Below are 23,132 nucleotides of genomic sequence, written 5' to 3'. Positions count from 1 at the left end.
CTCTGTTTTAGGAGAGTTGTTCCTCAGCAAACACTTGACTGTACACAGATTATTTATTAAAAGCTTGGCTGACAGTGCTGTGACTGTTCAGCGTGGGGGCGTGCATACTGGACATTTGTTTTTTTTTAGTAGCAGGACTCATCAAAAATAAAAAGCGTAGGTTTTGCTATCATGTGTTTCCTTGAGTTGCTACAACCTGACCGACAACAGCCGGTACAGTGCATATAGTGTGTGCAGCTCCCTCCAAACCCAGCCGGTACAGTGCATATAGTGTGTGCAGCTCCCTCCAAACCCAGCCGGTACAGTGCATATAGTGTGTGCAGCTCCCTCCAAACCCAGCCGGTACAGTGCATATAGTGTGTGCAGCTCCCTCCAAACCCAGCCGGTACAGTGCATATAGTGTGTGCAGCTCCCTCCAAACCCAGCCGGTACAGTGCATATAGTGTGTGCAGCTCCCTCCAAACCCAGCCGGTACAGTGCATATAGTGTGTGCAGCTCCCTCCAGACCCAGCCGGTACAGTGCATATAGTGTGTGCAGCTCCCTCCAGACCCAGCCGGTACAGTGCATATAGTGTGTGCAGCTCCCTCCAGACCCAGCCGGTACAGTGCATATAGTGTGTGCAGCTCCCTCCAGACCCAGCCGGTACAGTGCATATAGTGTGTGCAGCTCCCTCCAGACCCAGCCGGTACAGTGCATATAGTATGTGCAGCTCCCTCCAAACCCAGCCGGTACAGTGCATATAGTGTGTGCAGCTCCCTCCAAAACAAGCTGCACAGACTCAGCACAGCAGAAACCACAAGCGTTTTACACCACTCTGCCAAATTCAGGGCACTTATGTAATGATACGAGTAAAAACAGAAGGGTCTTTGACTTACAAAGTATGTCAGGGCTGGACGAAAGAAGAGAGATTGTGGAAGAGCCCTGGCACTGCATGTCTTAACAGCTGCACAACACAGCTCTCTCCCAAACGGCAGCCAGGTCCTCTCCACAAGGACATGCACTCTGTGTCCACCTTGACCGTTAACAGTCCATTACACGCGGTCAAATACTTGGGTGGGTGAGCGTGCGAGTGTATAATTATAGCACTAATCAATCGGTAATTCATTTGACGGATGTAAGCAGCTTTATCTTCACTAAACTCTGTGTGAAAGAAAGCTTTTGCCAGTTCGGGACACATTGTTCGTGTGCGGTTCCAGATGTTTAAGACGCTATCCATTCCAGTGTGAAATAAACCTAAACTTGTTCTTCAGACACTTAGCCTGCATAGCGATCTTTCTTGTCCAAACTATTATGAAGTCCACATAAATGCTCCACCTCTCTTTACAGTATGGATGACAAATTCGTTCTTAGGCCAGTTGCCAATGTAACCGGAGGCCTGACCTCAAACATTAACCAACTGATGAAAGACCAGCCGTTCATCTGAACACCGAAACTCCTCAAGGAAACCAAAGCGCAAGGTCAGGAAGTTAAACGTGTTTCTCTAAAGCTTAACTCAGGCAGCAGCTCAGTACACAGGTCACCCAAGCAAAGCCAGCCATCTCCACTGATCTCCATCTGAAAGAGCTAGTGGAAAATGAGTAATTAAACCGAAAAGAAAACACAGGAAATGAGCCCGTCGCTGAAGGTCAAAACTTGCCAACCCCCTGAAGAGAAAGAACTGCACCCAGCCCAGCCCCTCCCGGCTCTCCCCATTCATCCTGCTGCCTCAGAGCTCAATCCTGCGAGTGACGGGCTGCTCTGGGACCTCATTTAAAAGAAGGAATGCAGCTCCAGGCTTCCAGCAGGTGTGAGGCTGGGTCCAAGAGGAATGCTGCACCACACACTGACACGTGTGCAGCAGGTGTCCCAGGACAAAACGGGAAGGGTGATGTTCCAGAAAGCAGCCGTCTCAGCCACAGCAGCAGCCTCCCCCACATTCCTGTGAACAAACGGCAGAGATGGAAACAACACTCCCATTGCACAGCAGCTTGATCAGTTCCTGGTTTCACACCCCCCGAGCTTGTTACCTGTACGCTGTGGCTAATCAAGCTCGTAGTAAAACCTGGAATGGATGAAACTGCTGTGCAACAGGAGTCTGATTGCCATCCCTGAACGTGCCCTGAAGGGGGCTCAAATATTCACAGCAGCAGGGAGAGCACCAGTCTGTCTGCTCAAACCTGCTCCTCACGCTGCAGCTAAACCGCACCTCCTGCCCCCCAGCACTCCCTTCAGTCTCAGCACAACATCTCTCCGTCTTAAAAAGAGAGCCGCCCAGAAGACAGGGAGGGCGAGAGCAAAGGGCACACAATGAATGACATTCTAGCATTTATTAAGCAAAGCAGGAGAAATGAAGATTTAATCAGCTTGGAGAGGTTTGTTTACTGGAATAAGGCAAGCCAAGTGCAGCCATGTGTTAAGATTTGACACATCACATGATAGGACTACAGCACCGGGGTGAACAGTGGGAGCTTTCTTCAGCCACGGATTTCTGTCAACACTAACACTCGGAGGCTTGCAGGGCATTTGCTCCCGTGTTCCAGCGAGGCTCTAGCTGAGAGCTAACTGTGTTTTTGTTTGACGCAATTTGCCAGCAGCCCGAAATAAGCAGCAGCCACTGTACTCCTGGAAAACGTGAGCCGCCACACAGAGCCGCATCTAGGAGGGTGTCGGCTTATCGCTGGACTTGCTCGGCGCTCTCAAGTGAAACTCGTGTCTGCTTGAGGCAGCCTCTCAAGGCAGGAGAAGGGTCACAGTGAAGGAAAGTGGAGATGCTTTTAATGAACCCTTTCATGCATGGGGACGGATTCAAAACACAAAACGATCTTCTAGCTCTTCTGTGGGGACACGTGGAAGATGCAAACACAGGACAGCCTCATATGAGGATGCCGCACTTATGTTATATAAAGTAATGGAAGCAAATGTCAATACAATTTACATTTTACACAAGCTCATAGCAATTTTCAATTCCAGCTTGTCTCTTCTTCCAGGAATCTCAAAGTATTCCCTGACAAATCCCCGACAGTGCATGAGATAAATAACCCGAATGTATCAGCTGCTTCATTTAGAAATGTCACTGAAGATCTGCTGCTGTTTAGGTCAACTGAATAAAAAAATAAAAAAAACACAACACACACTACACTGAACTCTCCCCCAAACAAAACTGCAGCATACAGCAGAAAAACTGTTCCGATGCGAGATACCAAAACTAAAAGGACTGCAAACGTAGAAGGAGCTGCTCAGCGACAGACAGGGAGATTCATCAACACATCCCAGCCAGAGGCAGAGCCAGCTGAGCCAGTTCTACCAGTTCAGGATTCCACCCCCCTGCCCTCCACCCACACAAAACAAGACAGCCACGGTGTCGGGTTTCGTACTGAACCCTGCTGTCCGACTGCAGCCTCACAATGTTTCATGCAACGAGAAAGAGCAAACTTCTCAAAGCTTACACTGGCTAACCTCCCAACTCCCTCGACAGTGGCATCCTGTATCTAAACAACCTGTCACAACGAAATGCCTAACACTGCACAACATTAACTTGAAAAGGATCCGTCTGACCCTGGGAACATGCAAAACCCCTCTTACAACAACAGTCCTTACAGAAACTGGCAAGAGATAACCCACACATGCTGTATGGTAGCTGCTCTGTGTTTAAAGAAACCTCCGCTTACACACGGCTCACTTACACCTGAATATTTGCTGTTGAACTTAAGGAATTGTTTTAAATGGAGCGCGACCCTCTGTTTCATGAACACCAGTCAATCTTGTTAATTCAGCGGTTAGAGTGCCTTGAATTCAATGGCTGGGATCTACGGTATAGTAATGCATGAGTATCGAGGTGACGGGAGATGCTTTTCTGAAATACTAGCTTTGGAGGAGCGACCGACCTGCAAATAGAGATGTACCTGCAGCTGGGGTTCAAACAGGCACAGGATTAATAAACACTGCGACACACACACACACACACACAGAGTACCTCTTCCCACCACATGTCAATTCTAACACTGAGCAAACTTTTCTGCAACGAACAGCAACACAGACACTAAACTAAAGCAAACGCGCTGGGAAGGAATCCCTTGAAATCGCCGTCATATTCGAGAGCCAGCTGCATTTAACGTCCCACCCCAGTGTTTTGAACCATCTGCCTGGCGTGCCAGAGTCCGTGCTTGAGGGCACAGCCGGGCACTGACAAGGGGGGGATTCCTCCACCCAGCAACTGTGCAAAGCATTCCAAGCAACAGGAGCTGCCAAGCTTGCCTTTTTCTTTAAATATCCGCGAGTGAGTAAGCCATTGAAGTGCGGGCAGCTTCCAGCAACGACAGGCTTTCCTTTTATCCAATGACTGCAAGTGCTAATCCGTGAATTAAAAATCAATGCATTTATCAATCTGCATCAGCAGCACCTCCAGTTCACACATTGATATCTCTGGACAGCCACGTGATGCTACAGGAAGGACCAATGCCACGCCTCCCTGTTCTGCACACCTATATATGGGGAAGAAGGGGCCTATCGTGCAGCACTACAATCACTGCACACAGGCCGAGTACAGAGATGTACTGGAGCTGCAGGAGGAGGAATACAGCAGCCTACACCAAAGCATGCTTCCATCATCTCTCACTAAATAAACAGCACTGCAACAGGCATATATACAAGGCAAGCTACAACAGATAGCTACATAACTACACGTGCCATCAGGTATGACTTCTTCACTTCAAAAAAACATTTTTGCAAGAAAGTTTCTGTCACGTACTGTTGCTAACTGTTGCTGCCCTTATATGGTTATATTCTCAGCACTGTCATGGCTGTACAATAACAGCAAGTCCCTGCCTGCCGCCTTCATCACTGCTCCACACTGCACTGCTGTTACAAAAGCCTGCTTCTGTGAGCAATGCTGTACTTTCACACACAGACAGGCAGACAGCGTCTACAGTACACATCACATTATCTCACAGTTCAGATCCCCCTGCAGAGCTGTTAAAGAAACGGATATACAGTCTGTCACACTGGGCATCTGCACGGCGCAGGCTAAAAACCCAGAGCCGAGAAGACGGGTCGACAGCTCGTCCACGTGTTGTTCTGCAGTTTATTATGTAGCAAATGTCCTTAACACATGTTATCTGGCATCTGTTTCTCTCGGTCTCTCCCTCTCTGAGGGGCCTGCAGTGAATGTTAGAAATGCACAGCCGCTCTCTCTGCGAGACTGGAGCTCCACGCAGCATCCTGTGAGCAGCATCTCCACGCCTTCTTAGAGACGCTCCACGCACGAAACAGCTTCCCGTGAACTCATTAGAGGGGCTGCGATTGGAACACGTCTTACACAGGCTCTTCCACATGCGGTGGGTTCCTTTCACCACTGTCTTACATTAGCACCTTCTCCCCAGAATCACACGCAAACCCTGGCTGAGTCAGGCAACTCGTGAACACGCCATCCACTCTCAAGAGAATGGAAGCTCCGCTACTGGAAAAGTATTTAAAAAGTACAAGCCAACCCACAGGAATGGTCATCTGGCAAAGTGTGTGTCTCTGTGTCTCTCTCATTTAAGGGTTAAACGCTTGTGAACAGTCCTGGGTAATTATAATGGATAGCCTGTTATCTGCGATTTCAGTAAAGTGAGCTTTAACTAATTGCATGTGCATGCAAGACACACAATCTTTTGTTTTCTAAAAGTACTGCTCTAGTTCTAAAACTAGACTCGACTTGCAGAAGAAGTCAGACAGCGTCCCACATTTCCACTGTCACAAATAGCAGTCTGGACACAGACAATGCTAAATGTAAACCCATGAAAACAGAGATGAGTTATTCATCTCGTATGCAGATACAGTACGCTTGTGGTTGAAATTAAAATTCATTTACAGTATATGAACACTCAGGCTAAACGTCAACTGCAGTAGCCAGATCTGCACATAGAAAGAAAGGAAAGAAAAAGAGAGCGAAAGAAAGAAAGAAAGAAAGAAAGAGAAAGGAGAGAAAGAAGGAAAGAAAAGAAAACCTTATTTAAATACCACCCTCAATTAGCTTTTCATTAGCATAAGAACACAGGAGAGGCAGAGGCAGAGGCACAGGGAGAGAGGGAGAGGGCTGCTAAATAAATTAGCCAGGTCTGCTCAATTGCATAAACGAGGTCGGCCAGAGGCTTCTTTAGTGGAAAACATCAACTGCATGCATTAAAAGCCTCTGTAGCCTGCCGATCTGTTTGATTGTGCATTTCAAGCCTGACACGTTTCTGCTGAAGCGCCTCTGGGGGTTTCACTCATGTCCTTCGTTACCCAGGTGTGACGGGCTGATGAGCTTCATTGAAAGAGACACACCGGCGTCCCTCTGCTCCTCCGTAAACAAGCCACTGGAGGATCGGCACTTTCTCTTGCGCACTTTCTTTCGCATTCTTGTACACCAGCGTTGTCCTGTTCAGTTTAGAATTCCTATATAGATATTCTTTGACCTACTTCACATACTGGGTCTCAGAAATGCTGCCAGACTCTATTTCTGAAGTGTCTTTCTGAAAATATAATGTACAGTACTAGAGTTTGCTGAAAGTAGAACCCGACTGAATGAAGTGACTGCTGTAACTGACTGTCAATCACCTGCGTCCCGCATTGCACCCTTCTCCTAATATTAATATTCCACCTTCACGTCTCACAAGCAGCGCTTCTGAAAGACGCTTCATGTGCCACAGCTGCTTCCCAAATTAGAGATGTGAAATTCAAATGAAACCAGTTCAGTTGTGTTTTCATCCCTCTCACCAGAGAGGACAGGACAGGACAGTGACAATTAAATCAATATCCGTCTGAGGAACACTCCGGTTAGACAGGGTCCTCTCTCTCATCAATTCTCCCGTCTCTCACCGAGTTTGATGCCTCGAAGCCCCTAACCACTTCAATAGACCTTTAACTCAAACATATTCACACACAGAACACTAATGAAAAGAAATTATTCAGGCAAAGTACAGCCACTGCAATATAAACGCATTCTTTAAACATTTATTACAACCCCCACTGGACATTATCAATGCATTATAAAAAAGAAAAATATGAAAGCCCATCCCTTTTGAATCTGGTGTGACTGAACCCCTCACCGTACTCCTAAGAAGAAAGGAAACGTTAATCTGTTTATCCAGGCTGCCTAGCCAATTTCCAACAGCAATGCTGGCCTCAATACATCCCATTCCTTGGCTTACTCAACACTTCCCATATGCCACCTCATCTCAAAAATCTACCATACAGTATATATGAGAGGGATGGATATAAGACTCCGATTGCATAGCAGCTTCACCCATTCCAGGTTTTACTACGAGCTTCATTAGCCACACAGGTAACACGCCCAGGTGCAGTCTTATTAAACTCATAGTGAAACTAGGAATGGATCAAACTGCTCTGCAATGGGAGTCTTATATCCCTCCCTGCATGGACAGAATTAAGAGGACGACTGGATTCAAACCCAGGCGCAGTCAATGAAAGGCGAGGCTTGAAAACGCTGTGCAGTAACCCCCCTCTGCTGCACAGACAGGGGAGCCCTTTATTAATGCATCCTCTCGGCTTCAAAGGCTGCGATTCAGGAGTGTTGTTTCCCTTGGCCCTGCTGTGTGCACCCTGGAAAAAGCACACAGGGAAACACCAAAACAAACAGAAACCCGGGAGGAACGTTCCAAACTGACCCGACGCAGACTGCGAGGGTGCAGTCGTACTCGCTCTGCTTTTTTCCAGCGAGCGCTGCAGAATTGAACTTGAAATAGATTTTTTTGTATGGTTCTTTGTATGGGTTGCAAGGAGGGAAACTGCTGACTGATGCCAAGAAAAACCACGGAGCAGATTAGTCCAGCGCATTCAGAAAATAAGGAAAAAAAAACAAGTGATGATCCACAGACTGGGAACTTATTCCCCTCCACCCTCCCACAGCAGACAGGATCGTTCACCCACTATTAAAAGTTTCCTTGAAGTCGTTTTTGAAGTGCTTTCCATAGTGGAGCCGGGCGCTGCGTTTCTGGAAACATCAAACCAACAACTTCCACACTGCAAAGGGGTCTGTTTATATCATAATAAAAACAGCCCTACAGCAAGACTGCTCACAAGAGTAAGCGCTGTGTTCAACTTTCTAGTACGAGATGATGTCATTAAATGCAAGCCACAGTGCTGAATTACACACAGTGAAACTACAGGACATGGGATTCCCTTTAGAGTGTTCAAGAGCCAGACTGTCTATAAGCTGTGCAATTTGCAAAAAAAAAAAAAAATTCAATTTCAGAATGCCAGATGTAGTCTATTTATAGTCCTGATGGCCAAGGGGTAACCACAGGGGTAAACATACAGTAGAAACCACGTCAGACAGGGCACTCCCTTAGCCTGGCTTTACAAGAACGAGAGACTAACAAGAACAGAGCACAGTGCTAGCATGGCTCCATCACAGCCATTACCAAGCCTGGCTTTACAAGAACAGAGCACAGTGCTAGCATGGCTCCATCACAGCCATTACCAAGCCTGGCTTTACAAGAACAGAGCACAGTGCTAGCATGGATCCATCACAGCCATTTCCAAGCCTGGCTTTACAAGAGCAGAGCACAGTGCTAGCATGGATCCATCACAGCCATTTCCAAGCCTGGCTTTACAAGAGCAGAGCACAGTGCTAGCATGGATCCATCACAGCCATTTCCAAGCCTGGCTTTACAAGAACAGAGCACAGTGCTAGCATGGATCCATCACAGCCATTCCCAAGCCTGGCTTTACAAGAACAGAGCACAGTGCTAGCATGGATCCATCACAGCCATTCCCAAGCCTGGCTTTACAAGAGCAGAGCACAGTGCTAGCATGGATCCATCACAGCCCTGTCTCTAATCACTTTACTGAACCGCACCCCTCCGAGACCCCGTGTAACCTCACAGCCTCTGTCTCTAATCACTTTACTGAACCGCACCCCTCCGAGACCCCGTGTAACCTCACAGCCTCTGTCTCTAATCACTTTACTGAACCGCACCCCTCCGAGACCCCGTGTAACCTCACAGCCTCTGTCTCTAATCACTTTACTGAACCGCACCCCTCCGAGACCCCGTGTAACCTCACAGCCCTGTCTCTAATCACTTTACTGAACCGCACCCCTCCGAGACCCCGTGTAACCTCACAGCCCTGTCTCTAATCACTTTACTGAACCGCACCCCTCCGAGACCCCGTGTAACCTCACAGCCTCTGTCTCTAATCACTTTACTGAACCGCACCCCTCCGAGACCCCGTGTAACCTCACAGCCTCTGTCTCTAATCACTTTACTGAACCGCACCCCTCCGAGACCCCGTGTAACCTCACAGCCCTGTCTCTAATCACTTTACTGAACCGCACCCCTCCGAGACCCCGTGTAACCTCACAGCCTCTGTCTCTAATCACTTTACTGAACCGCACCCCTCCGAGACCCCGTGTAACCTCACAGCCCTGTCTCTAATCACTTTACTGAACCGCACCCCTCCGAGACCCCGTGTAACCTCACAGCCTCTGTCTCTAATCACTTTACTGAACCGCACCCCTCCGAGACCCCGTGTAACCTCACAGCCCTGTCTCTAATCACTTTACTGAACCGCACCCCTCCGAGACCCCGTGTAACCTCACAGCCCTGTCTCTAATCACTTTACTGAACCGCACCCCTCCGAGACCCCGTGTAACCTCACAGCCTCTGTCTCTAATCACTTTACTGAACCGCACCCCTCCGAGACCCCGTGTAACCTCACAGCCCTGTCTCTAATCACTTTACTGAACCGCACCCCTCCGAGACCCCGTGTAACCTCACAGCCTCTGTCTCTAATCACTTTACTGAACCGCACCCCTCCGAGACCCCGTGTAACCTCACAGCCTCTGTCTCTAATCACTTTACTGAACCGCACCCCTCCGAGACCCCGTGTAACCTCACAGCCTCTGTCTCTAAATCAGGCCAATGAGATCGTGCCACTGACCTAGATTCAGTGAACCGCTCCCTCAGTACCAAACGCAATCAAAATGAAGCAGCCATTAGCATGCTAATGTTTCCACAGCTTTGCATTTCAACAATACAAATTAGATTAGATCATCATTATTATTATTATTTGTGACCTCATTAGTGTACAGCTCACAGCACTGGTTTGTTGCTTTACTGAGTTCTGCTTGTTTGTGGAGCACCATTAACACTTGAAAGGCAATGCCTGTGGATTGATGGTGTGGCTGCGTTTCTGGGATCTGTTAGCACGTCTCTCCCGGTACAGTAGCAATCACAAGGTCTAAAAATACCAGCAGTGCCAGCAGAGCTACAGGAGAAACGGCGTTCTCACTTTGTACTTCAGAAAACGACATGTGAAGTGTATAATACTGCATAACAGGGCCAGCACACACACACACACAATATATTATAGTGTACACCTTGGTTCATAATGGACATCCAAAAAAGGGGCTATCTATTCCAATAACAGGGCTAGTTCATTAAGCCGTTTGCTAATGGTCTCAAGAACCACAGAATGACCACGTTGCAGCAGGAGCCTCACTTTATCCCCCGCGCTGCTGAGGATGAAAACACAAGCAAGCGCTGCAGAACGGTTTCCTGTCCAGTGACTGCCAATGCCAAGGGTCCTTCATACTGTCCTTTACCCCTCTCTCCCCCAGGCAGAGGGAACCCAATCCTTCCATTAGAGGAGGGAGGGACACAGCCAAGCTCTGGGAATGCTAATCCCTTCTCTCCACTGGAACCAAATCTGGGATTTCAACTCCGAAAATCTAGGAAGAAAAAGCTAGAAATGCCTAATTAAAGGAAGGCTTCAAATACAGCAGATCAGGATGCTTCAGAATAAATATAACTGCAACAGGAAGCCAGCCTGCTGCCAAGTGCAATCGCTGTAGTGCTCATCCAGCTCATCTGACAGATACAAAGGGATGTGTCGTTCTTCGACTTCTAAAAGGGGAAAACACTTCTCCTCCTAACAGCACAAAACTGTTTCCACTCGTGCAGCAGAATGGAGCTCGGTGTGTGTGAGGGTGTCAGGGTGTGCGGGTGTCAGGGTGTGCGGGTGTGAGAGGGTGTCAGGGTGCGGGTGTGTGTGTGTGTCAGGGTGTCAGGGTGTGCGGGTGTCAGGGTGTGCGTGTGTGTCTGTGTGAGTGTTTGTTGTTCAATGGCTGTTTTGTAATTTTATGATTTATAATTATTAATATATAGTATTATTTTCAATATACTTAATACATAAGTACTGTAATAATACAAAGGATTTTTGGCCATCAGACTAAACTGGGAGAGTTTTCATCTTCTGGGCCCTTACCCTGAAGCTGCACCAGTGAGAAATGAGCAAGTCAATTGATCTTGCAACATTTAAAACAGATAAGTAAATAATATGAATCTTCATGGCAGCTATGGTTAGCGACTGTCTAATTGTTAATGCATGGTTCTATTGAACCAGCTCACATTATACAAGACTGGAAAGGCCATTCAGAAAAATAACCCGGCGTCTCTCTGGATGACTCAACAATTCCATTACAGCAGTGTCCACTAGGTAGACAGATTCTCCCCCTCTCCCCTCTCAGAAGGCTGGCCCTGGTGGAGACAAGGTCTAATCTGTATAGTTTGGATGTGGAAACTGAAACTGGAAAACAGCAGCTCCATGGAAAGCCAACAAAGAGATAACTGTATCGGAGTCCTTGGCCAGCAGGATCCACTCATCCATAACAAACAGAGCTAGTGCTCTCCACACTCATTAAAGATCGATTGAACTGCCCCGGGAACTCAACCCCGTTCAGCAGAACAATGCCCCTCCTCTTCAGCTCCATCCAGATCTGGGATCCAATTAATAGAAGAAAAAAAAAAAAGAAACCCATGAATGACGAACGCGGGGTCTTGCAATGCGTAGTCTAACTTCGGGAGTCACAAGGATCATTTTAATGCAAAATATAACTCTGCAGGGCAGCCAGGTCGGTAGGCAGTTATTATACTGGAAAAGCAACGACTGAAGCGGTGTTATGAAATGAAATCCCGATTGCTAGGTACTAGCAGCAAACTAGATTGTGTGTGAGTGTGAATTACTAAAATAGGAAACACAGTAACTTGAATACGCCCCAGAGGCATGGGGGTACAGGAGAAGCAGCCCTATCAGCAAGGCAAACAGAGCTCAAGTTCAGCCCCAGAACTCCAAACACAAGATCAGAGCCACTGAAGTTCAGCCCCAGAACTCCAAACACAAGATCAGAGCCACTGAAGTTCAGCCCCAGAACTCCAAACACAAGATCAGAGCCACTGAAGTTCAGCCCCAGAACTCCAAACACAAGATCAGAGCCACTGAAGTTCAGCCCCAGAACTCTAAACACAAGATCAGAGCCACTGAAGTTCAGCCCCAGAACTCCAAACACAAGATCAGAGCCACTGAAGTTCAGCCCCAGAACTCCAAACACAAGATCAGGGCCACTGAAGTTCAGCCCCAGAACTCCAAACACAAGATCAGCCCCACTGATCTCGGAGGAGCTCTGCACACCAGCCTACCTTTCTTCACTCTCTTCTGCAGCTTGATTGTATCCGAGGATTTCTTCTTGATGTTCGCCCGGGCTTTCTTGTACTCTGAAAAAGAAGTGAACGAGGAGGAGAAGTTAAATGCCGGCTTTTCTTTATCCCCATCTTGTTTCTTTTCTTTTCTGAAAACGAACCCAGTACACACTTCTTTAAAAGGAACATTCGATTTTTAAAAAGATATATTGTGACCGCACTACTGTACTTTCTACAAAATGACTGCTAATTTGCACAACTGCTTGCCAAAAAAAAAAAAGAAAACTCTCTGATACTTGAGTCTGTGAACCCCCCACCCCACCCCCGGACACAGACCCTGGGAAGACTGGCTCACCTTTCGCATGGTCCTTGTCTAACTGGCTGGCCACCTTCTTCCACTCTTCGATTTTCAACTCCAGGGGGTTTATTAAACTGTCCGTCAGGGCACTGCAACAAAAGCACAGGAATGAAGAGAGGCTCAGTGCTGTACCTCCGCCATTCAACTGGCCTCATGATAGCATGCCTCTTCAGTCCTGCACCAAACCCCTGCTGCAGACCCCACCACCAGCAAGCAGATATGGACTGGAAGAAACATGGATTAATCCTAGCTTCTCATCTCACTGGGGAGGTAGGGGGCTGAGGTCACACTGCATCTATATGTGCATCTCACAAAGGGGGAGAAAGACGAAACTAAAGAAAAGGGTAAAGCAAGAACAGACGCTCTGATTATTGTCTTTTAATATTCTATCTATCTATCTAAGTTTTTTCTCAAAACAGCCAACTTCCCAATATTTCAGTATGTTAACATACCTTTGTCAAGGAAAAGTGTGTTTGAAAACAAACAATGTATGTATGTATGTACGTATGTATGTAAATGACTTTGTTTTCATTATTAATAACTATGTTTAAACTGGCCACGGTTTTGAAGAATGTATCACGTTTCAGAGTATGCCACGAATCTCCAGCTCGCACTGTGACCTGCCTGCGTTGCTGCCATTGCCGTGTTTAAGATGCCATGCCTGCCCTGTCAGGGAACGGCCTGACCTCTAACACAGAGCAGCTGGGGCTCCAGTTTAAACAGGGAGCGAGCTGCTGCTGCACTGATACACACACACACACACACACACACACACACACACACACACACACACACACAGCTTCACTCTTACAGCTCACAGCAAATGGAATGCAGGTTTCGAGAAGCAGAGACACACTTGAGGGGGAGGGGTGGGGGGCAGAACGCAAGCCAGACAGAAGAGTATTCTGAAGATATACATGCAGGGCACGGAAAAGGAAGGAGTCAGGACCTGGGCCCCTGACTCTGCAGTTTCAGTTAAGCTGCCTTGTTCACTGGAATTGAATCACATGTTCCATGTGGGGGTATTCTGTACACTGCGACTCCTGAAATACTGAGCACTGTTAACACACGTGCAGAATGCAGCCACATCCGCTGAGAATCACAATCTATTCCACAGGAGCTTCTGCACAAACTCCCACTTATAACGCTGATTTCCATGTCACTGCAGCCGACACTGTAATTAATTGTACCGTACCATCTCCATGGAGCTCAGAAAGAGAGTTCATCAAAATCAATATTGTCAAGCACGTTATCCACCAAGCAATTCATTACAAGCCAACTGGTTAGTAAATGATGAAGGTATTACATCCAGTCTAGTCCTGTATGCAGGGACCCGCAGAGCTGGGGTAAAGCTCTTCATTCTAGTCCTGTATGCAGGGACCCGCGGAGCTGGGGTAAAGCTCTTCATTCTAGTCCTGTATGCAGGGACCCGCGGAGCTGGGGTAAAGCTCTTCATTCTAGTCCTGTATGTAGGGACCCGCAGAGCTGGGGTAAAGCTCTTCATTCTAGACCTGTATGCAGGGACCCGCGGAGCTGGGGTAAAGCTCTTCATTCTAGTCCTGTATGCAGGGACCCGCAGAGCTGGGGTAAAGCTCTTCATTCTAGTCCTGTATGCAGGGACCCGCGGAGCTGGGGTAAAGCTCTTCATTCTAGTCCTGTATGCAGGGACCCGCAGAGCTGGGGTAAAGCTCTTCATTCTAGTCCTGTATGCAGGGACCCGCGGAGCTGGGGTAAAGCTCTTCATTCTAGTCCTGTATGCAGGGACCCGCGGAGCTGGGGTAAAGCTCTTCATTCTAGTCCTGTATGTAGGGACCCGCAGAGCTGGGGTAAAGCTCTTCATTCTAGTCCTGTATGCAGGGACCCGCGGAGCTGGGGTAAAGCTCTTCATTCTAGACCTGTATGCAGGGACCCGCGGAGCTGGGGTAAAGCTCTTCATTCTAGTCCTGTATGCAGGGACCCGCGGAGCTGGGGTAAAGCTCTTCATTCTAGACCTGTATGCAGGGACCCGCGGAGCTGGGGTAAAGCTCTTCATTCTAGACCTGTATGCAGGGACCCGCAGAGCTGGGGTAAAGCTCTTCATTTTAGACCTGTATGTAGGGACCCGCAGAGCTGGGGTAAAGCTCTTCATTCTAGTCCTGTATGTAGGGACCTGCGGAGCTGGGGTAAAGCTCTTCATTCTAGTCCTGTATGCAGGGACCTGCGGAGCTGGGGTAAAGCACTTACCTTGTGAACAGTTTGAGCTTAGACTCGATGCTGCGATGCCTCATACACATCCTGGTCAGCGCGGAACCGATTTCTTTAGTTGCACCTGAAACACACAGAGAGAGAGAGAAACAGCGTGAGTGTCTGGTGGTTGTGATGAAGGTGCAGCAGCAGCAGCAGCAGAGCTTGGGGTAATCGCGCTGTACACTGAGATTTTATATTGAAGTTACAAACTATGCTTAATTAAATTACCACTATAGAAAGGCTTTCTTAGAAAAGGACTGCGAATTGTTTTTTTTGTTGCAACGTTGTTTTTGCATGGTTTTTAAAAGCACAGATTAACTGAACTACGGTCATAAAATTACAAACATCTTAAAAAAAGCTGTTTTTATTCTTTCGTCATACAGCAACGTGTGCTGCTTAATCAAAGCAGGAGTGAATTGAATTCTAAAAAAGCAACAAAAGCCATTTTCATGCCGTTACAGTAAACGTTGTGTGTGTGTGTGTGTGTGTGTTATTATTATTATTATTATTTATTGTGTGTGTGTGTGTGTGTGTGTGTGTGTGTGTGTGTCTGCTCATCATAAATACAGTAACACACACTGGATAGATCTGCATCCTTATCTGGCTCCATTGCAGGGATGGAAGCAAGACCCCTATTGCATACTGTAGCATAATCACCCATTCCAGCTTTTAATAGGAGTTTGATTAGCCACAGTGTATCCCGTTCAGTCACGCTGTGCACAACTCTACCATGTTAAGTTTCCTGTCTATATACCCGTTTTATAATGCCTGGATGTTTTTTTTCAAAGTCATGTCAGGCCAACTTGTCAAACTCCAGAAGGCTGTCAGTTAAACTCCACCCCTACAGTACTTGAGCACGCCTGAACGGTCTAGCTCACAGTTCTGCACATCCCTGTTTTTGAATTTATGGTTTTATTTGCTACATACTGCAATTCCAGAGCGCTCAGACACTCTGTCAATAAGAGTCTAATCTGTGCAGTTTGATCCAGAGAAGGGAACAGCCCTGTGACAGAGCCTCGCCCTGGGAACCCAATGAAAGGCTATTGTAACCACCTTGTCATAAAACACAGGGTTTCCTATGGTGAGAACGCGGCCCATGGGCTGACAGGGGGAGCGTTTATACTCTACTTGCGACAGGATTACAAAGAAAAGGGCTTGCGAAAGAAATGAACCTGAGCCGTAATGAATTCTCTTTTGTTTCGCTTTCAGCTCTGTGAACAAAGTCCAGTTGTACTGTGCACTGCTTCTGTGTTCACAGAGCCTCACAGGTACGCTGCACCCACCACGTCCGGCTGGGACAGCTACAGCACAGAGGACCTTGAAATGGTTACACAGTGCGTGGCTGCGACGTTGCTATAGAGATCCCAGAAGCAATGCAACAACAATGAATAATCTGTACCTCGATCAGTACTGTACATGCCCCAGATGAAACCTGCAAGCACTGTACAGCGCTGCCAGCTCTGTGATTAGAGTATCCTTGCATCGTGCTACAGTTTAAACATATTAGAGATCCACCCTAACAGTACAGGAGATTCATTCATTCAAGCAGGCACAGGGCACTGCACTGCCCTTCAGATGCATCTAAAGACGCATGCAGCAATCAGAATAGCAGCATTGGTTTGGACACTCTGCTCCAGCACGCAGCTACAGTGCAGGAGTAGAATATGCATTCAGCCTTCTCAAGCCTTTACTTAAAGCATCAACCGTTCCTCTCCAAGGTTTCTTAGGCTACAAAACACAAAGCTCTCGTTAGTCAAGGACCTACTGCTCGTTAGTATCACCTGCTGGTAAATACAGCAGCTGATTGAATCGATTCAGTGAGATGGGCTAATGTAAATGACCCCCAGTCTCCCGGATGGGCAATAGATTATGTAAGGAGCGTGTTGCTTGTACGAGGACTGCTGGATTACTGAAAACAGGAAGGGAATACCCGCGGGATGCTCCTGCATGGATCTCCTGTTCCTCGCGTTGGTGGATTTCGCAGGCAAATGCACTCCGATACCAACGGCTTCCAAAATATTGATTTGATCTGCGCAGCCGAAAAGGAAGCCCCGGGTTCCAAAGTACAGGACATGCCCGCACCGAAGCCATCGTCCTCAGTGTCGTTCACCCAGAACAGAGAACAAACGCTCCTGAAACACATCCGCCAGAACCTCTGGGAGCAGGCTGCAGCTGGGCTAATACACCCCAGCCACAAGCGTCTCCTGAGCCCGGCTAACACTGACCTGTCATGTGGGGATGTGTTTGAACCTGGGCTTAACAGGGGGCATGGATTTACATCAAGGGCTTAAAAACAAAACACACCTTAGTGGAGCTGCAAGAGTTAAAAGATAAAATTCTATGGATTGTTGAGCAGTTGTGCCGAAGGGTCAGATAAGGGTTAGGGTCAGATAAGCAAGCACCAGTCTCCCTCCCTCCCTCCCTCCCTCTCGAACTCCAAACACAGATATTTCATTAAGTGTCTTGGGTTTCAGGGTCACAAGTCACATCCTGACTGAAGCAGGTCTCCACCAGTTTCCTACTTCACGAATAGAAAGTGTTTTATATGAAGCAGTGTCCCAATCCAGCAGCACAGCTGGATAGCTTTACAGAACATGTAGGTGATCGGAGAGCCAAGCAGCTGTTTAGTGTTGCAAATTAAGCGAGAATTGTTTTTTTAATTGGGGCTGCAATTCATTTTAAATGGAGTCGTTCCAGGTAATATAATGTGCAGCACATACAGAATATGCAGGGAATGCACTAGAATAGGAATGAAAGGGTTAAATATTTTACTGACGCACCAACCAGCTAAGAGGATACGACCCCCCTGGGAGTTGGATATATTCCAGCACTTCCAGAAAATCTGCCCTCCAGGAACAAACATCAATAAGGATTGGGATGCATTCACTCTTCAAGCTCCAGGCAGATTCCCAGAGTGTTTTTACAAAGCCTTCTCCCCACACAGGAAAAGCAATGCTTCAACTCCACAGGGCAGTAAATACATAACCCATCTGGCGATTTGGACTGGGGACCGATCCCATCACTAAAGCTCGGCACAGCCGTCTATACAACACCGGCGTGCAGGCCACCGTCCTGGTAAAAATCCAAGCAGAAATAAAGAAACTGAAATCCTCCATCAAAGCGAGCATGCCATCTATACATTCAGATTCTTACAACATAACCAGGAGGAGCCTCCAGCACTGGGCTGCAGGTCACGGTCCACATGCACAGCCACCTTCTTTCACAAACTTCGCTTAACCTTTTCCACCCTCGTCAAACCCTGTTCCCGTCAACAGGAAGGGAAAAGTACATTTCTGACAGCTAATTAAATCAGGATGAAACTGGGAGAGCTCTTCAGAAGAGCTGCCACCTAAAACAAACCATTTTCTGAGCAGCAATATTATAAAACAACGGATGCATTTCTGCTGGTGCGCAAGCAACCACCCCTACTGTTCTCTCTACGTTTCACTCAGAGCGAAAGGTAAAAATAAAGAAAGGTTATAACCACGTTTTAATCATCAAATAATAAGCTCAACTGTTCTGTGGGGGAGAAACCCAGGTGTGGTTTTAACCCCCGTTGAATATTCTAACTTCCAACACTTGTCATTAGCAGTGGAGATGAAGAGAGTTACAGTAGCCGACACACAGGAAGTGCGACAGTAACTACCGCTCCTCGTCTCTCTGGGGCAGGAGGTTTAAAACACAAACACAGGCCTGTGGGTGTTTTCTGAATCCCTGCGGTGAAAACCATGAAACTCTGCCACGAGTCCTGGATGTGCAGACATCTCTCTGGTGATGTTTATTGTACTGTTACTGTGGTCTCTATGGCAACCAGCCTCTCGCTCCTCACATCAGGTGTTCCTCCCTCTGCTTCAGGAATGACTGATCCACACAAAGGGAGATACTGCACTGTAAATACAGGGCTGCTTTCAGAAAGGACACACCCCGAGTTACACAAACACATCAATTATTTTAGATGCACTGCCATAGGGAGGGTCTGGGATGTCAAGAATAATGAAGCTATCGCTCCATCAGTGTGCAGAATGAGCGACTCCCTTCTCCGCTGTGTGATATACCACAGCTCAGGGCTGCAGGAAATGAACTCAACAGGTGTGTCTTATCAATATGAACGAGGTTCCTTCACCTGGGGAGGACTCTGTGACCGCCGGGTGAAACGAAGGGACGATTCGGAACCCAGAGGCACTCGTGGTTTCATGTGTGACCCTTTCAGTCCGGAATTCTTTTTGTTCAGCGGAAGAATGCGAAATGAAGTTCTAGAACTCAAAGAGGAACTTCTTTATTAAGTATACATGAGAACAGGGCAAAAAAACAAAAAAAATGAACCGTTTTAAGAGTTGATCTCAAGCCTGAACTTTTTTTGTTTTGCTCGATGAAGAAACGCAGGTGCATGTCTTAATGCTCTCAGTGAAGTCATATCCTTTTCCTGGTTTCCATTCGTGGATGTGTTTGTTTGTTTATATAAAATTTCCTGCATCACATCCTCCCTCTCGTTAAGCATATTTAAAAACAATGCTTCTGCTGCCCGACATTTTCATTTTAAAAAATAAAACCCATGAAACGCAGCAGAGCAGGTGTGTGAAGAGATCCGCCATGCTCCTGTTGAGCAGGTCAGCCCTGGCTTCACTTCTGACACACTGCAGGCCAGTCCACCCCGACAGCCTGAAGACCATGAAAGCGTGGGGTTTATTTACATGTGCGTTCGATTACTGTTCACACAGCACAGCAGAAGCACCCAACTGCACAGTCATCCATCTGAACTTTGGGAGAGGACCGGTTATCATATTGAAACTGCCAGAGTTTCAGAAACGACAGGGTTTATCAGAAGTCACATCGATTGTGCAATGGTATGGGTGTAGGGCCCTATAAGTACCATTGCCACATTCCTAAAGCCCCAGTCCGACTCAGCACATTGCTCTGCATGTGAGTTAACACAGGGACACACCTCACCGGGAGATATAAACTCTGCCCACAGTGGCTGCTCCCAGTTTAAGGTTACCGAGGGGGAGGAGAGTGACTGCCTGGCTGTTCCAGGAAGTGCAGCGTTCACATTAATCCAGGGCTTATCACGAAAACAAAAAAGTACGTTTGTTCTTGTGTACAAATAAAAGAAAGCAAACAGGCACGCAACATAGGAGCTCAAGTGTTCTTTAAAAAGCAAAGCCCAGACTCGGATCAGAACACGTGCTGTGGATAGGACGGGCTCTGCTGGGCAACCCCACTCAAGTGAAACTACTTTGAGTGATTCAGTTTCTCGAGCAATGCGTTTATTATTCACGATTCCTGGGTGAGCTGGACAGAGTAGCACTGTCTACATACTGTATATTCACACTGTGCTCGAGAGTGTCGTTGAGATTCAAGTAGATGCCATTCCAGGTTTTTACAGAAGCTCTCTTCTGTGCTTTACCCTTAGGTCCTGATTGAGTTCACAGAACCGCATGGAATGGCCCAGAAACCTTTATTACAATGGGTTTAATTTGTATCCAGGTTTATGTTTGAGATCTTTTCAATAGAAATGAAAAAGGTAACCTGCAAACTGTATGTAAAAACACATGCACACGCACAAACAAAACCCTCACTGACTGCTGGCGGCTGCTTTGAAACCACGAGCTAGCGTGCCTTATTTGCATTAAATTTACTTGGCTACTAATAGCAACTGGTGAAGGTTATGTAAATATATGAAATAGCAATGCTCGTTCACAGCGGACACAAGAGGACTGCAATACCTCTGCTGGCGTGCAAAAAACATGAATGATTTTTTAATCCAATAAGATGCAAGAAAATCCACTGTACGTGGCGGCTAATTAGAAACGACCCTCGCTGAATCATGAGACACACGTGCAGGTTACTAATTAGTGGATGCACCTGAAAGAACAACACACAATTGAAATGTGGTAACCCTGTAATTCTGTCTCCAGAGAGAGAGGAACAGGGTCTTTTGTTAAACTCATTTTACAGACAGGCATTTCTTTGATCCAGTTGGTGCTTCCCGCTTGCCTATTGCCACTGTAGAAAGATGGGTGATTTTACATTCCGATCTTCCCAGATGAACAAACCCTTCAAGAGAGAGCCTCGGACAACGAAATAAAAAGGGGCACAACCTTGGGATCCGGGGTCCCCCTGTGCTGCACCCCTCCCCAAGTGGGACAGGAGATCAAGCTGGCCCCTCTCCCCCCCGCTGCCCCGCACAGAAGAACCTCTTTGTTTCATGTTATTAATCCAAACTGAGCTGCAGTCTCCAGTGAATTCAGTCTCCCAGTATCTAGGCACTATACTGGAGCACAAAAAACACATTCCGATTCTTCACAAAGACAAAAATAAGTGTGTTACAATCAAGGCCGTTTTGACTGACCGCACACAGAATACAAATCTCTGCATGACACAACTTTAAGACCTGAGAAAACAAACGTGAGCAAGCAATACAGAAGCCCTCCTCATAAAAGATGTACAAAAGGCACATCGATAGGTCATGGTTTTGCAACGCAGACGTATTTTCAAACAACCTTATTATCTGAACCAATGCAATCTCAGACTACAATTGCTTTTAATGTGTGCCCTTCAGTCAGTACTGCGTGAAGGTCTCAACTGACCCGATTAAAAACCACTGCAGCACCAACCCCAACCCCGCTAGAGACAGCAACGATACTGCAGCACCAACCCCAACCCCGCTACAGAGACAGCAACGATACTGCAGCACCAACCCCAACCCCGCTACAGAGACAGCAACGATACTGCAGCACCAACCCCAACCCCGCTACAGAGACAGCAACGATACTGCAGCACCAACCCCAACCCCGCTACAGAGACAGCAACGATACTGCAGCACCAACCCCAACCCCGCTACAGAGACAGCAGCGATACTGCAGCACCAACCCCAACCCCGCTGCAGAGACAGCAGCGATACTGCAGCACCAACCCCAACCCCGCTACAGAGACAGCAACGATACTGCAGCACCAACCCCAACCCCTCTACAGAGACAGCAACGATACTGCAGCACCAACCCCAACCCCGCTGCAGAGACAGCAACGATACTGCAGCACCAACCCCAACCCCGCTACAGAGACAGCAACGATACTGCAGCACCAACCCCAACCCCGCTGCAGAGACAGCAACGATACTGCAGCACCAACCCCAACCCCGCTACAGAGACAGCAACGATACTGCAGCACCAACCCCAACCCCGCTACAGAGACAGCAACGATACTGCAGCACCAACCCCAACCCCGCTACAGAGACAGCAACGATACTGCAGCACCAACCCCAACCCCGCTAGAGACAGCAACGATACTGCAGCACCAACCCTAACCCCGCTACAGAGACAGCAACGATACTGCAGCACCAACCCCAACCCCGCTACAGAGACAGCAACGATACTGCAGCACCAACCCCAACCCCGCTACAGAGACAGCAACGATACTGCAGCACCAACCCCAACCCCGCTACAGAGACAGCAACAATACTGCAGCACCAACCCCAACCCCGCTACAGAGACAGCAACGATACTGCAGCACCAACCCCAACCCCGCTACAGAGACAGCAACGATACTGCAGCACCAACCCCAACCCCGCTACAGAGACAGCAACGATACTGCAGCACCAACCCCAACCCCGCTACAGAGACAGCAACGATACTGCAGCACCAACCCCAACCCCGCTACAGAGACAGCAATAACAATGCTCTCTCAGAGCTGACTAGCCACGCAGTTCAGCAATCAAACCTAGAACCAACATTATTAAAACAGTAACTCAGAGAGAATTCCAGCCTTGGGAAACACTAGCCCATACTCTCCTTTATGGCGTCAGTGAAAGCCAGAGCCCTATATTCTAGCATCAGAGGCGACCACATGCCCACCCACAATTACAACTCACGCCAGCTCTACAAAAATAGCTCTTTGATACTCCGGTTTCTGTTTGTGCGGTTTTGAAGGGGAAAGGGCATCACTCCATGTAGCAGACCCTTAACTATAGGCTGCTGTTCTCTCACACAGACATGCTCCTTCAAACTTTCATCAGTCCTCGATTGGGCTTGACAAGGCTTGTCACGCGACACCAAGACCAAGTGGCACACAGATCTGCCCTGTGAGAGCGCAGCTATCTGGCACCACAGGG

At 47.7% G+C, this 23,132-nt stretch overlaps 1 protein-coding gene across 3 annotated transcripts in view; it reads right to left on the bottom strand.

The window, feature by feature from the left end:
- LOC117431790 (protein MTSS 1-like) overlaps window positions 1–23,132 on the bottom strand; it is a 56,323-nt gene that overhangs the window by 11,206 nt on the left and 21,985 nt on the right. For all 3 annotated transcript variants that reach the window (XM_058990673.1, XM_058990672.1, XM_058990674.1), the window contains exons 4-6: window positions 15,023–15,107; window positions 12,797–12,888; window positions 12,442–12,516 (exon numbers count right to left, since the gene is read on the bottom strand). In XM_058990673.1, the coding sequence (XP_058846656.1) occupies window positions 12,442–12,516; window positions 12,797–12,888; window positions 15,023–15,107 (252 nt within the window). The remainder of the gene's footprint in view (window positions 1–12,441; window positions 12,517–12,796; window positions 12,889–15,022; window positions 15,108–23,132) is intronic.

This window comes from Acipenser ruthenus, chromosome 18 (genome assembly GCF_902713425.1).
Source record: "Acipenser ruthenus chromosome 18, fAciRut3.2 maternal haplotype, whole genome shotgun sequence".
NCBI classification, from domain to species: domain Eukaryota; kingdom Metazoa; phylum Chordata; class Actinopteri; order Acipenseriformes; family Acipenseridae; genus Acipenser; species Acipenser ruthenus.
Note: the sequence above shows the minus strand (reverse complement) of the source record. Positions and strands in the feature narration are given on the sequence as shown.